The sequence below is a fragment of the Natrix helvetica genome (assembly GCF_964273705.1).
Source record: "Natrix helvetica genome assembly, chromosome: 4".
Taxonomy (NCBI): domain Eukaryota; kingdom Metazoa; phylum Chordata; class Lepidosauria; order Squamata; family Natricidae; genus Natrix; species Natrix helvetica.
The window spans coordinates 162,616,271-162,631,396 of NC_138550.1; the positions used below are offsets into that span (position 1 = coordinate 162,616,271).

At 43.4% G+C, this 15,126-nt stretch overlaps 1 protein-coding gene across 2 annotated transcripts in view; it reads left to right on the plus strand.

Annotated features, from left to right (window-relative positions):
- The first annotated feature begins 209 nt into the window (after positions 1-209).
- The window catches only part of KHDRBS3 (KH RNA binding domain containing, signal transduction associated 3), a 154,230-nt gene continuing 139,313 nt past the window's right edge, over positions 210-15,126 (plus strand). For both annotated transcript variants that reach the window (XR_014175212.1, XM_081951040.1), the window contains exon 1: positions 210-557. Coding sequence is in view for 1 of the 2 variants with exons in the window: in XM_081951040.1 (XP_081807166.1) it covers positions 470-557 (88 nt within the window). In the remaining variant the exon portion in view is untranslated. The remainder of the gene's footprint in view (positions 558-15,126) is intronic.

Genomic DNA, 15,126 nt, shown 5'->3' on the forward strand with positions numbered 1-15,126 from the left:
GGGTGGAACTATGCCTCCTGGCGTCACAACGCTCTTCCGTACCCAATGGCAAACAAAGGGAGGCGGGCGGAAGGGGACGGCGCGGCCTTTCCTCGCCGGGCGTTGGAAAGATGGGAGGGGGGGAGGCGCGGCGTTGCGCGCGAGGAGCGGGGCGTGGCCGCGGAGCCGAGTATTTAAGGCGAGTTCCGCCGTTGGCACGCTCAGTCGCGGTTTGCCGCCGGAGGGGGCGGTAGTGTGGTGTAGCTGGCGGCGTCTCTGCTCCTTTGGATCCGTGGCCTCGGGGGACAAGGAGCGCTTGTGTTTTGTCCGGGAAGGGCGCAAACCGGGACCGCTTCGTTTCCTCGGCTCTTGCCCAAAAGGAGGATTTACCGTCTGTGGCCGCACCGTCCTGCTTGGCTTTGCTTCTCTTGCCCGGCGTGTCGAAGCGAGTGGTCCGGTGGTCGCCCCCAGCGGGGCAGGCGGGCGGGCCATGGAGGAAAAGTACCTGCCCGAGCTGATGGCGGAGAAGGACTCCCTGGATCCTTCCTTCACCCACGCGCTGCGACTGGTCAACCAAGGTGGGGGAGGCGTCCGCGTGGCTCTTAACGGCCCGGGGGTGGGGGACGAGGTGGAGGGGGCGGCGGCTCATTGCATTGCCAAACCGAGGCCGGTCCGGTGGGGCGGAGGCGCCGCTTCGCATTGCCTTGTACGGAAGCTCCAGCCTGGGAATCTTTGCTAGGGAAGCGGGTGGAAACTGATGATAACTGAGGCTTGCACGCCTCGCCGGGGTCCTCCTAGCACGTGTGAACGCCGGCTGGGTGCAAACTTGCGTCTTCTCGGCTGCTTCCTCTTCTTTCTCTTTTTAAAACCCCGGTTGGATGAAACCGACATTCCTTAAACTCGAGATCCTTCTGGGATGGGCTGGCGTGGCAGCTTTTTCTAAATGGGGTGGCCTTGCTGGAGCGCCCCCCCCCGGAAAAAAATTAGGAATTAGCCGACCCCCCCCCCCCCCATCTACCCAACTCTGCACAGCAGATGAATCCTGGGCTGAAATGCGATCGGGGCGGTTCAATGTGCCTGCCTTTTAATCATTTATCCCCCCCCGCCCCCCCTAATAAGGGTGTTGGTATATAGTGAATTTGGGGGTTCTCCTGTCTGCCGGTTTTGTCTTGACCGCTTTAGGTGCTGCTGGGTGGGAAAAGGACACAGAATAGGGTCTCGGTTAAACCGAGCCTCCGTTTTTTGGGAGGGTGGGGGACTGTTTGATTTCCAATGCCGGAGTTGGGAGAAAGAGAAGGCTTTCAGGTTGGAAGTTGTCTACAGGGTTTAGATTGCTTGCCCCCACCCCCAAAGGCCACTTGGGGCTCGGAAAGATGACCTTTGCTAACCTCCAAGGAGGGATGGAGTCTAAGGAAAAATGGTACATAGAGGGTCAGAATCATCCTCTCAGTGGAGGTTGCACTATAATGGGGGGGGGGAGATCACATAATTATTGTCAGTGCACAACATATGTACAATGAGATTGGTTGAGCTCGCTCCTTCGGTGCACCCCTCCAACACAATACAACTCACAGTGAAGAAAAAAGAAAAAAGAAAGAAAAATATCCCTAACCCAATACATCATATTAACAAACCCCCAGTCCCATTACACCAGTGTGATCATGTTACACATGAAGTTCCTTAGAGCCCCTTAAATTGGGTGGAGGGACAATAAGGAAAGGCATTCTAGACTTTCCTAATAGAAGAATATTTGTAGCTCACAATTGACAAGGGGTCCTTGGTGCGCTCTGAGCTTGCTTGACTAGCACTGATGGTGATACCTAGTTTGGGTAATCAAATGTCCTCAAGAAGGCAAGCAAGCTCAGAGAGAGCACCAAGGATTCCTCATTCTGGACTTTGCCTTCAGCTTTTGAGAAGTTCCCTCCTGGCTGCAAGTGATAAGTCGCCCATGTGCTAGGAAGATGATACCAGCTGTTTATTTAGTTTGTCACTCATGTACAAGATAACAGGAATAAGAATATGAATAAGAACACAGGAAATGGGTACAAATAAATGGGGACTTGATGTAAGTGGGTCTTGATGCATGGAGGGCTTTATGGAAATCAGATATGGAGACTTTAAAGGAAAATTGGGGGCGCGTGAAGGTTTCTGTTGGAAAACTGGAGTTTGGAATTTGTATATAAAAGGGTGTCCTGAGTTGTGAATTTGGAAGCAAAGGCCAAATGAAGATTGCTTGTCCTTAAGATTGAGATGATCCCCAAAAGGAATCAAAAGCTGCTCCATTCTTCCTTCCTAATGGTTGCCTTGTATCTCTGAGACAATTCTAATTTCTATGGAGTGGAAGTTGTCAATGCTTTAGGTGTGTAGAAATGCAGGTGTTGTGTAATTGCACAACTCTCAAGTGAATGTCTTCTTTTGGTATGGATTGTTATTGTTGTAGTAAAAGGAAGCCTGTGTTCCCTTGGGGCAGGAAGTGGAAGAAGGGAAAAGAACCTCCTGTTCTTAGTTTAACAGCAAGGATAGAATCTATGGGATTGACTGGCTACCGTGTTGATATCTTTTGTTTTGTGGCTGTCTGTATTCCACAGAATAGGCTGTCTGCTTCTAGTTAATCATTGTGGCATTTTTTTTGCAGCCTGGAAGGACCACTCTCCTCTTGTAAATGGCTTGTTTTATTTCCCCCCAAACAATGGAATTTTGTGTTCTCGTTTCTGGCTGCCCTGCAAATTTATTTCCTTCTTTGAAGAACTTGATGTTCTTTGAGAGCGATCATGAGAAAAGATGACAGGCTTCTCTCTCTCTCCATGGTTGCATTGTAAGGTTAACCTGGCTTTTCCTATCTGGGAAACTGAAAACAACAGATGGTGCTTTTAATAATAGGTAGGTTGGCTTGCAGTTAGTTGCCCCGGGAGTCTGGAATAGGTGGTGTCCTGTTTCCATGGTCCCATTAAAACAAATTGAGCTTATTGACTTAACAGGTAAGAAATATGAATTTTACCCTCCAGCAGTCTTAGAAACACTTGTTACTGCATCTTTAATATGAGATGACATCAACATTATAAGCTTCCCCTCCAGTATTTTTACTTGGGGCAGCTCCTTATCAATCAAGTTAGAGTTGAAGGAATTCTAAGAACAATTCAGCACTAAACAAAATTCAGTGTCACTCTTGGTGGAATGTTTTTGGGTGTTTTGAGGTGTCTTTAGGAGCTTTAAATGTAAATTAGTTTGAGTCCTCTAAGAGATGCTTGTCTCTTGCAATTGGATACATTAAGTTTTCGTAGCAAATACTTATTGTTGAAATTGGGTCTGTGGGCTGCAACTGGAGTTAATATGGTAATTACATATTTGGAAACATAAAGCATTGAACATTTTTTGGGTTCAGTGTCGTTTGCATCACAACAGAATTTGGTTAGGAGGGTCAACGGTGTGGTATGGAAGTATTGTGTCAGAATATCTTATTTATGGAGTGAAACTTCATAAACCACGATGCTAAAACGGAAGGCTGTTTTGCTTCGTAGTCCTATTTTAACACTGCAGAGGGAGCCTTGTGTTCAAACTGGGCTTCTTGGCCATGGCTTTAGATGCAAAGGAAACATCGGAGTAAATTTTCTTTTAGCAGACTGCTTCTTAAATATTCTAGATTTTGTGTGGACATTATTGATATTTTATTTTAGGGATAAAGAACTGGAATTGTTTTCTTAAAAGATAACACCCCCCTGTAAGATTACTTTTTGACAGTCCAACTTGCCTAATATTGATTGCTGCAACTTTAATTCTGCTCATTCAAAAATGCAATAATAAAACAGGCATTTAAATATTTCTCACACAAGACAATATTTAAAGAAGTACAAGCCAGGATTTTTGGGCTAAGTTTCTTGTTTGTGTAGAGTGTAAAAATGCTAGAAGGAAATATTAACACCCCCCCCCCCCAAGTGATGAATAGCCGTACAGTATATGCTATGGTTAATAATTTGCATTCCATGCTTAAAGTTCCCAGACCACTTTGTTTTAAGTGATGCATGCCTGAACATCAATCTCGAGGCTTAATGTCCATCTTTGGTGCGATGCTTATTAATTCAAATTGAGAATGACCTCTTTGGGAATGGGCTGGTAGCCAGCATTTAAACTGCTGTCAAAGGTTATGTATCTTTATACTGTAGATAATCTTAAACCATAGAAAGCTCTGCAGTGTTAATTTGTCTTTTAAGTGTCTGCAGGAACAGGTTTGCTATGATAAATTGCTGAGGTTTCGCCTAATGTAAGAAGCACTTGTAAGTCTTTAATGTACTATCTCATTTTTTATTATTATTAGGCTTCTAAGGTTGTCCAGCACCATAGTATTCCTGAATTGTATATTAAAGATATTAACCTACAGAACACTAACCTAATATTAACATACAGAATCAAAAGGAATGGGGTGCAAATTATCTTTAAAGCTGCCCCTGTAAGATGGCTTTTGATAAATTTCTGAAATGTTGGTGTCTGAATGAAAAGTTCAGGTGAGGGAAGAGCAGCGAAGCTCTTGTTTAGCAAAAGTTCTGCATAGTATCTGAATTGTCTCCACATCTCTATGCTGCATGTTTGTATGAATTAAGGGGTTTGTCTGAGGGGACAATAAAAAAAAAATCTGTGATGCTTAAAAAGGAAACAGTTCCCCCCTCCCCCCAAATGAGATGAGTGATGGTGTAACTCAATTTTTAATACAGATAATTTCTTCTGGTGTGGAAATAGTATTTTCGTTTGAGTAATGCGTTTTAAATTGAGAAGTAATGTGCATATTGGAAGGTTAGGAAATTTATTCCAGATATAGAATTAAGATGCATATGAATGCAGGAGCATCTTTACTGAATTGTCCATTTTTTTAAAAAAAATCACACATAACTGATTTTAAAAATAGGTGGTTGGTTTAATTGTAAGTCCTGCTTATTAAACCAATATCAAGGCAAGCAAAATTGTATTAGGAATGTGGATGCTTTCCATCAGGGCAAAAATATCCTCTGGTTTAGATAAAGTTGAGAAGTTATAGAAAGTATCTGATATTTAAAAAGCATTTTTAAATGAAAATCTGAAAAAAAAATCAGACAATTTATATGGAAGATTAATGTCCTGGGAATAATAATAATAAGCCTATGTTTAAGGTTACAACCTAAAGAAGAATGTACTTTTCCCTAGAAACGTCCCATAGCAGAGCAAATAATTCTGATTTTAATCATCCCATGGGAATCCTTTGGGCAAGTGACCTGTCTGAAATGATGCAGCAAGCAGTCTTAAAAACATCTGTTTCCATTGCAGTCAGTTCTACGGAAACATGGACCAATTTCAGCAATGTAGGCTAGAATCTGATCAGGGTAAGGACTGTAACAGCCACTATATAGGACAAATGGGCAGAAGACTCACTGAGGGCATCTATGAACATCAGCTAGAAGTCAGATGAGATGATGGAAACTCCTCAATCTCACAGCATATGGATAGACTTCACCATAGTTTCAACTGGAAAATCATGAACTCCTGTACACAAGCCCGGTACCGGGGAATTCCTGGAAACATGGGATAAGACCAATCGTCCATTAATAGACAGATAAACCACATTTAAATGCTAAGGAGGTTAAGGTTAAGGAAATAAAAATATCCGAACTGACCTCCAGCAACAAAGCTGGAATTAATACAAGACAAACAGTCTGGCACAAAACAATATTCTAATCTAGATGCCATCAAGCAAACCACACTCCCATCAACTGTGGCAAGGCAGGCTACTGTGTACAAATGGGGAACAAACCACACACGTGAAGGCAGTGCTGACTTACCCTCGTTGGGTATTGAAACATCTGCAGCATGCATGCCACCAAGCCCTGAGGACATGACAGATTACATACAATCTGACCAGCAAGACTGTTTTTTTTCTCAACTTGGACAAACCTAGAGTTGCTTAGCTTTTTTCTCCAAAGGGACAGTCCGATGAAAGGTAGCTGAGCCTGTGACAGGTATATGGGTGGGCAAACAGATTAGAAGAGATCCCCTCTCTCTGTTGTCTTGGACTGTAAGTTGTGTTGGGGGATTGTATTTTTCAGACTCTAAGATTCCGTTACAGCAGTGGGTCTCAACCTTCCTGATGCCATGACCCTTTAATGCAGTTCCTCATGTTGTAGTGACCCCCAACCATAAAATTATTTTATGTTTTCCATATTTTTTGAAAATATGTGTTTTCTGATGGTCTTAGGCGACCCTTGTGAAAGGGTCATTTGACCCCCCAAAGGGGTCCCAGCCCACAGGTTGAGAACCACTGCGTTACAGTAAAGTAGTTTATTTGGCCGTGTTTCTCATCTGGTCTATCTCACTAGGCTGACACGCATTGAGAAAATAATTCTTTGATACTTTAGTCATAAATTACACAAATATTGGCCTCATGCGGTTCAAGAGATCTCCCATAAATTTAAGAACTTCACCTGACGTCATGCATTACCATAAATGGGTGAGACATATGGGACATCGTATTTTCCTCAAGCATTGATTGATACTTGAATATGGCTTCATTTTTCTAGAACATCATGTTCTGGGGGGGTGGAGACGACAGTAATCCCCACAAATATTGTGATACGTTTGCTTGTAGGACTGAGTATATTAAGCAGTAAATATTATTGGAGAAAACAAGCATGAACCAGTTCTACGTGGGAAATATCAAATTTTATTTTGCCAGTTACAGTGTAAGCATGGCAAAAAAGATGCATTTGCTTAGCCCAACCTTAAAAAGGATAAAATGTCCATGATTGGAATGTTAAACTGCTGGTTTTCTGAATGCAAAAGCCACTAGGGGGTAATAGACAGAAAGGAAAAGGCAAAAAGGTTTTCTTTTTGCATCAGTCTCTATCTACTTTGTACAGAATCATACAAATCTATGTCAAAATTGTTCAAACCTTGACAAATGCAAACTTAGAATAGAATGAGGACCCTTAGAGGTCTTCTAGTCCAGTCTCCTGCTTAAGCAGGAGAACCTATACTGGTGATGGTTAACTGAGTGCCGAATCTTGAGCGTGCACCCGAGTGCCGGAACCCGGAAGAGCAGTTGGCGATGGCGCAAATGCCCACAGAGAGGGCTTTTCATGCCACCTCTGGCACATGTGCCATAGGGTCGCCATCACGGGGCTGGACTCTTCCCCAAAACAGTTTTTAAGTCCATACTGTGAACTTCAACTCCCAGAATTCTCGAGACGGCATTTCTGGCACTACAGCTTAGGTCTGTATCAATGTACGGGTATTCCTGACTTATTTCCAACAAGTTGGAATTATGTTGGTAAGTTGTTGTGTTGGTAAGTTAAGGCATTCTGCGAAATAATTGGATTTTTTGACATTTTTTTGTGGTGGTGGTTAAGCAAATCCATTTTTCCCCAATAAGATTTTTTCTTTTTTCTTTGCTGGAAACAAAGCATTCTAGAAACTGACAAAAACCATTATTGCAAATTGCAGTTACATGACTGTGGGATGCTGCAATGGTGAGCTGATTGCCATGTGTCTGTTGTAATTTCAGAAACGGGTTGTGTGTATCTTTTAGTTGGGTCCATTGTAACTACAACTAGTCATAAGCTGAGGACTATCTATACTTTATTCCTTTATATAACGAAGGGAAAGCAAGAGGACTGGGGTAGGTAACCTGGCAGCAATCCTCATTGGGGAGATGTTATTGGTCTTATTTGATGGCATTGTTCTCTGAACAGAGTGCTGAGTTTCTAAATGCAATTGATCGACTTAACAGCCATTCATTTAGTGACTGCTCGACCTTACAACAGCACTGAAAAAAGTGACTTAAGAGCATTGCAGCATCACTGTGGTCACATGATCAAAATTCAAATGCTTGGCAACTGGCATGTATTTATGACGGTTGCAGCCCAAGGTCACCTTTTGTGACTTTTCAACAACTGGGAAGCCAGATTCACTCAACAATTGTGCTACTAACTTCACTTTAGGGATTCCCTTAAAATCTGGGGCGAGGAAGGGTTGAAAGGGGCAAAAGTCACTTCACACCTGTCTCGCTTAGCAATAGAAATTTGGCTCAGTTGGGGTCGTAAGTTGAGAACTAACTGCACTGGAGGGAGAATCCTTAGTCACATTCTTCCTATGAAGTAGGCCTTCCGCCCCATTTTATATTTAACTCTTTCTGACATTGATATAGAGTCGGAGTGTCAAACTTGATTTCATTGAAGGCTGCATCAGGGTTGTGTTTGACCTTGGGTGGGGTGGGCATGGGTAGGGTGGGCATTGGTCAGCTCACCGTCGCTTGTGTTGGGGGTGTCTGTGGCGGCTCAAGCGCTCTGCCAGCGAAAACGGAGCTCGGGAGGGCCACAAGTTGGCACAGGCACCGTGGGCTATGGGCTGTCCTTCGCTGTTCCCAGGTTGGCCCCTCAGGCCAGATCTAAGCACCCCGCAAGCGGGCCTTGAGTTTGACACTCCTGGTATTGAGGTTCCAAAGTAGCAAGTTGTGTGTTTTGATTGTATTCCTTGTTCAGATTAATTTCACAGTCTGAAACAACATACCCTAAAACCTAGCACCAACATTTTAATCCCTGCCCATATGTGGGTTTAAAATAAGGAGGGGTGGGGGCTATTTTTGTTTCCATTAAGGACTTTATCTAGAGATAGATTCATAAGCAAATATCCTAAATTAAAGCTTAATGGAAACCATGTATAAATAGTTGCACAAAAACGAGGAAATTGAGTTTTCTATAAATAGTAAAATACGTTTCCTTTGCAGAACCGTTTTTTAAAAATACACTGACTCAGAAACACAATCCTCTGGTAGTTAACACTTAGATTTGACCCCCCCCCCAGCATGACTTAAACACTTTAAACTCCCCTCATTGTCTTTCAGCCATCCTACTGTCAGGGGGAAAAAAAACCTGTTCTACATGAATTAGTCTGCTGGCAGAGCAGAATAGAAACTGCCATCGTATTTGTGCAGGGCAGTGAATTTAAGGAGGCATTCAACACAAAGCTAATCATGGCTCTCCAGTTAGAGCAAAAGAGGCCCTGAACCTTGGATGTCCCTAGCTAATAGACCTTACTTAGATATATGCTGAGCAGACAACAGTTGCCCAAGATAGCATCAATTATTTTTGCTTCTCCCAAACTACATAAATAAGCCATGCAGGGCCTTAAAAGTTGTCGAGAAAAGAATCAAGATCTCGGAATAGCCCAAGAGAGTTGCTGGGAACAAAACCATCAATCTCCTTTCGTTATGGCAGAAAAGATGCTTTCTGGATGAGGGCCTCCCACCGTTCAAATTTGGGATTTGACCCATCCATGGCTCTTTATAACGCTAGGCTCCTGCTGGAGTGTGGAAACAGGCTGAGGTGAAGTTTTAAGAAGAGAATGCTAATACAGTAAATGAAGCTAGCCAATAAAGATGCTGACCCGTACAGTTTTTAAATTCATTAAGATTTTACACACAACTTTCTGGGCAACCAGCTTGGGCTCCAATGGAGTTATATCGAAGTTTCCTTGACCGGTGTGCTGAACGACTCAAAAAAATTAAGGAATTTGTTTTCCGATAGGCTGCTTCTATTTGGCTTTGCAAATGTTAGCGATTTGCCAGACGGGCAGAAACAACAGCAATTACGTGCTTTTTGCTCTTGGTGTTCCAGAAAAACCACTCACTGTAGAATGTGTTAGAATTACACACTTTAATAGTTAGGCTTGCGTTGCACTTGCTGAAAAGGGATCCTTACAGGAAATGTAGTTTGCAACTTACTTCCGTTTATACAGCGTGTTGTGGCTCGCCGGCAGCCAGCAGAGCTGGCAGCAGACTCGAGACAGGAGGTTGGGGAGGAACACGAGCCAGTCTTGGGTGTTGAGGAAAGTTCAGACGAGGGCTCTGCGTTGGAGGCAGAGAGGGAGCTAGACAGCAGTGAGGCAGAGGAACAGCTGGAGCCTGTTACCAATGTGCGCATGGGGAGTGGGGTTTTGCAGGAAACAATGTGTTCATTCGGTCTGGAAAGTTCTGTTTGTGATTATAAGAGACTCTGTGCCAAGTTTTGCTTTGGCACTAGTTTGAAAACTACTTATCTGGCAGTGCTCCAAATGAGATAAGGTGCATGTGGACAAACATTCCTCTGAAAGACTGTTTGCTACGCCTTCCTGACTGAATGAAAGGAATTCACAGTTGCGTAAATAAAAGAGGTTTTGCTGATACCGAGACTTTGCTTCTTGCTTTCTAAGAAAGCCTGGGTCAAAACATAGTCCTGACTTTACCTTTCATAAATGCTTGCACTGTATACTTAGATCATAGTATCCAAAATTGTCATTTTTCATGCTTTTTGCTAACCGCTTGCTGGTGGGATGAAGATATCAGAACAGTTTCGTCTTAAATGATTTCATTCTTATTTCAACCCCTTTTGCCCATACATAGAGATGGTGAGATATACTGTCAGTCCTTCATTTATGGCCGGTCCCTTAAAGACCTATCAGAGTTACGATCAACCTCTCAAGGACTAATCGAAATCCTGAACACTCCCCCATTATCATATGTGGTTGCATTTTGGGCACTTAGCAACTATGAGGGTGAAGGTTCATTCTCCAAGCTTGTGGGTTGGCTTTCGAATGTTTCATTCCCTGGCTAGGTAACATCTCCAGCAGAGTTTAGGGCAGGGGTCAGCAACCCATGGCTCTGGAGCCGCATGTGGCTCTTTCATCCCTCTGCTGTGGCTCCCTGTTGTCGGTTGCCGCCACAATTGATAGGGCTTTCGGTTAGGACAGGTAGAGGAAAAAGGATGCCGTGCTAGGAGGAGACTCGGTAGTGGGGGAGCCAAGCTTCCAGTCTGCTTCCATTTTGGACCTTTGTGGCTCTTTAAATGTTTTAGGTTGCCGACCACTGGTTTAGGGGATGTCAGTGTCGATGTTCTTCTGTTTGTAAGAGCTTCAGTGTGGGTGTGTCAAGTGTGAGTCATCATTGAGAGACTTGTGATAGAGAGATTACATCAGGTGAGGTCATTGGGAGGTAAACTGCTGGTGGGTGGGCTAGGGTAGTTTGGTTGAGGGTCAGTGCTGTCTCTGGTTGGCTGTGTGGTTGATTTGGATTCTGAGGGCTTTGTAAGCTAGTTGTAAGTCAATGCGCCTGTTGATGGTATTACTTGCAGAGTGCCAGGATTCGATGAACTCAAGAGCATCGCGGGTGGTAGCATGGCCCATGATTTTTTGTGTTGCTCCAATCGAAGTGGTACTGTTTGATGTCGATGTGGGTAGGGATCATGATGTTTCAAATGCCAACTGGGGTTCGTCGATCCTGGTTTTTAATTGGCGTGATGTTTATCCCACTGAGCAACTAGCCTGCATTTGTGGACATTTCCATTGGCCTGCAGTGACATGATGACAATTTACAAAGTTTCTTGTTGTTGTTGGAAACAAGCATTTACTTCCGTTTTCCAACAAAACTGCCCGTCACGGACTATGGGTTTGCTTTCCAATCATGGAATTTGCTTTTTGATTGCTGTAAGAAAGATTATGTTGGATCTGGTCAAAACATGGCGACCTGCTTAAGAACCAGCAGGCCTTATAGTTCCAATACCAGATTCAGTTATGGTGATAAGTCAGGAACTACCTCTAGTAGCGAAACTTAGATGCCACAGTTATTTTTAGGCCATGTTCAACCATAGAAACTCGCTGACTGTCTTTTGGGCCAGTCATTGACATGGGGCCCAAGCTGTGTCACAATGCTGGTTCTGAGGAGGAGGAGGACCACCCCATCATGTGGCGCTCAGGTCCCGAACCTGGGATGCCGACTTTCCAGCGGACAAGCCCAGCATCTTAACTGCTGAGCCATTGTGTCGCCCCAGCAATGGTATAATGACCATATATAATTATGTCTCGGCCTCCTTATTAGAAACCAGAAAGTGCAGGAAATTTGTGTTCAGTGTTCAAAAACAGGGAAAAGCAGAAAAAAGCATCTTCCGTGGGCCAAAGTTACAAGTGCTTAGTGTGACCCATCTCACACTTGAGCAACAAAAGATACTGGCTCTCCTAAATCTAAACATGAGGAGGAGGAAGAGCAGTGGTGGTGTTCCTCCCGGTTTGGATCGGTTCGGCTGAACCGGTTGGCGGCCTGGGTCACCGGAACCTGCCAAGCCCCCGAACGGATTCTCTCAGCGGTGCCGCAGGGGCCACCATCTTGTTTTTTGTTTCTCAGCAAACGGGCAGTAGTCTCTGCCAGGACCCACCCCTGAGGAGGAGGAGGAAAGAGTGCAAGTTGGGTACTTTGAAATCCTTTAGAAAGAGCAGGTATACAACAATGAATTCTGCATACATCATTGTCCTACTTTTATGTTAGCATGCTCTTCTGTTTTGTACCGAAACCTTGGTGTTCCTGCCTTGAACTTGGGGCAGAAAATTGATCTGTCATACTATTTGCTTGTATTTTTGAAAGGACTAGAGGCTGATTTGGAAAGGTGCCTGCATTATTTCAGGTTAGGCTGTGTCCTAAAACGGAGACGATTGGCCTGTGAAATTAAAACTAAAGAGCATGTCGTACTTGCAGGAAAAGGATGAGCTACTTTGGGCTTTTCACTGACCCTTCACTGTTATGTATGATCATGAGAAATATAATGCAGGTAGTTCTTGACTTACAACAGTTCGTTTAGTGACATTTGAAGCTACAACATCACTCAAAGAAGTGCCTGTTTTTTACACATACAGTGGTTACAGCACCACTTGATCAAAATTCAGATGCTTGGCAACTGACTCATATTTATGACGGTTGTAGTGTCTGAGGGTTACATGATTAACTTTGGTGACCTTCCGAGAAGCAAAAGCAATGGGGAAGCCAGCTTCATTTAAGAACCATGTTATTAATTTAACAAATGTAGTGAATTCACTTAGGAGGATGCGGTGGCTCAGTGGCTAAGACGCTGAGATTGTCGATCAGAAAGGTCGGCAGTTTGGCGGTTCAAATCCCTAGTGCCGTGTAACGAAGTGAGCTCCCATTACTTGTCCCAGCTTCTGCCAATGTAGCAGTTCAAAAGCATGTAAAAATGCAAGTAGAAAAATAGGAACCACCTTTGGTAGGAAGGTAACAGCGTTCCGTGCGCCTTTAGCGTTTAGTCATGCCGGCCACATGACCATGTAGATGTCTTTGGACAGCGCTGGCTCTTTGGCTTTGAAACGGAGATGAGCACTGCCCCCTAATATTCACTTAACATCTGCGATGAGGAAGGCCGTAAAATGGAGCGAAGCTCCCTTAACAAATGTCTCACTTGACAGCAGATATTTTGTAGCTCGGTTGCCATCGTAAGTCGAGGACTAGCTGTAATGAGGATGGAGAGTAAATACAGAAAATTCTTTTTTTTTTTTTTTTTAGCTTACTGCACTTCACAAATTCAAGGTCTTGGCTGTAAATTGTAACAGGCGTTTTGGAAATAACACAAACAGTGACACGCGAGTCCGTTTCCAGAGGAGAGGAACAAAAGGCGTTTCGTTTTTCTAAGCTGTAAGCCAAGAACGGGGACCAAAGAGTGCAGCTGAAATGTACAGCGACGGGCGAATGCTTTTTTGTTTTAAAGATGGCACTTAACGCTAATAGCTTATGCAGCAAACATTCAACATTATTGTCTTCGGGGAGTATTTATTTGTTGTAATTATAGAGTGAGTCTTCAAAGAAAAAAAGAAGGAAAAAAAAAAAGCCCAGGCCTTGGCTGCTGACCAGAACCATTTCCATCAATTTGTAACCTCCTAAATGATTCTGGGTCGGCTTCTTCTCAAAGAAAATGCATGGTGGTATTTAAGAGTAAAAGATGATCATGGTGGAAGGATATAAATATATATAAAGGTCATTTCAGTATTATTGAACAGGCCTCTGATATACATGATGTGGAAGTTGGGCTGCGATGGTTTACAGTCCGACGGGGTGGAGGATTGGATCTCCTCCAACTGTTAATAACAGGCGAGGCAATCCTAACTCTTGAACTCGTCTGATAGGAATAGCCTTTTCATCCTAATACAGGTAGTCCTCGACTTACAAGAGTTCATTTAGTGACCGTTCAAAGTTACAAAGGCACTGAAAAAGGTGACGGACGACCATTTTTCAACTTGCGTTGCAGCATCCCCAAAGCCACACGATTTATATTCCGATGTTTGATCATCGACTTACATTTAGGATGGTTGCCATGACCTGGAGTCACGTGATCGACCTTTTGACAAGCAGAGTTAATGGGGAAGCCAGATTCACTTAACAACCTTGTTACTAATTTAAGAATTGCAGAGATTCAACTCGCTGCAAAAGCGGATTTTAAAAGCGATTTATAAATGTAGCGAGAAAGGTCGTAAAATGGAACAAACTTAACAAGTTTCCCACTTAGCATAGATTTTGGCCTCAGTTGCGATTGTTAGCTGAGGAATACCTGTACCCTGGTACCTCGGTACTCATAGTTAATTAGTTCCACATTATGCGATGAGTACCGAACAGATTTTCCCATAAGGAAGAATTTAGTGCGTCATGAAGTTCCAGCTTGTGCATTGAGTACCGAACAAACAAAGAGTACCAAGACAAAGCTTTCACGTCAAAATACATGGAGTACTAAATTAAATGAGTTTCAAAGTAGTTGAGTACCAAGATACTACAACACCACCCCCACACAGATATGTAATACCCCTAGATTTGCTAGGCTAGTAATGGGAAGGACTGTTCTTGAACATTGGGCACTATCTAACAAAATGAAATGTGATGGTAAAAAAAAGTAAGCCTCTACATTTAAGCAAGAAAAAAAACACAGAGATGTAGAATAGATAGTGTTTGGTTCAATAGCGAGAGATGTCCTGGTGGACAACCACTTAAATAGGAGCCAGCCGTGTGCAGCAGCTGCCAAAAAAAAGCCAACACAGTTCTAAGCTGCATACACAGAGGGATAGAATGGAGATCATGTGAAGTGTTACTATCACTTTATAATGCTTTGATAAGACCACACTTGGAATACAGCATCCACTTTTGGTTGCCACAATGTAAAAAAGATGTTGAGATTCCAGAAGAAGTGCAGAAAATGGGATGAGGTCCACTTTACCGCTGTCTTGCTTAGCAACAAGAAATTAAGTGGAGGACCGCCTGTGTTCCTGAAAGCTACTCATGGGAGGAAAATAAGTGATCTGAAGTGGATATAAAATTTGCAATGGTATGTC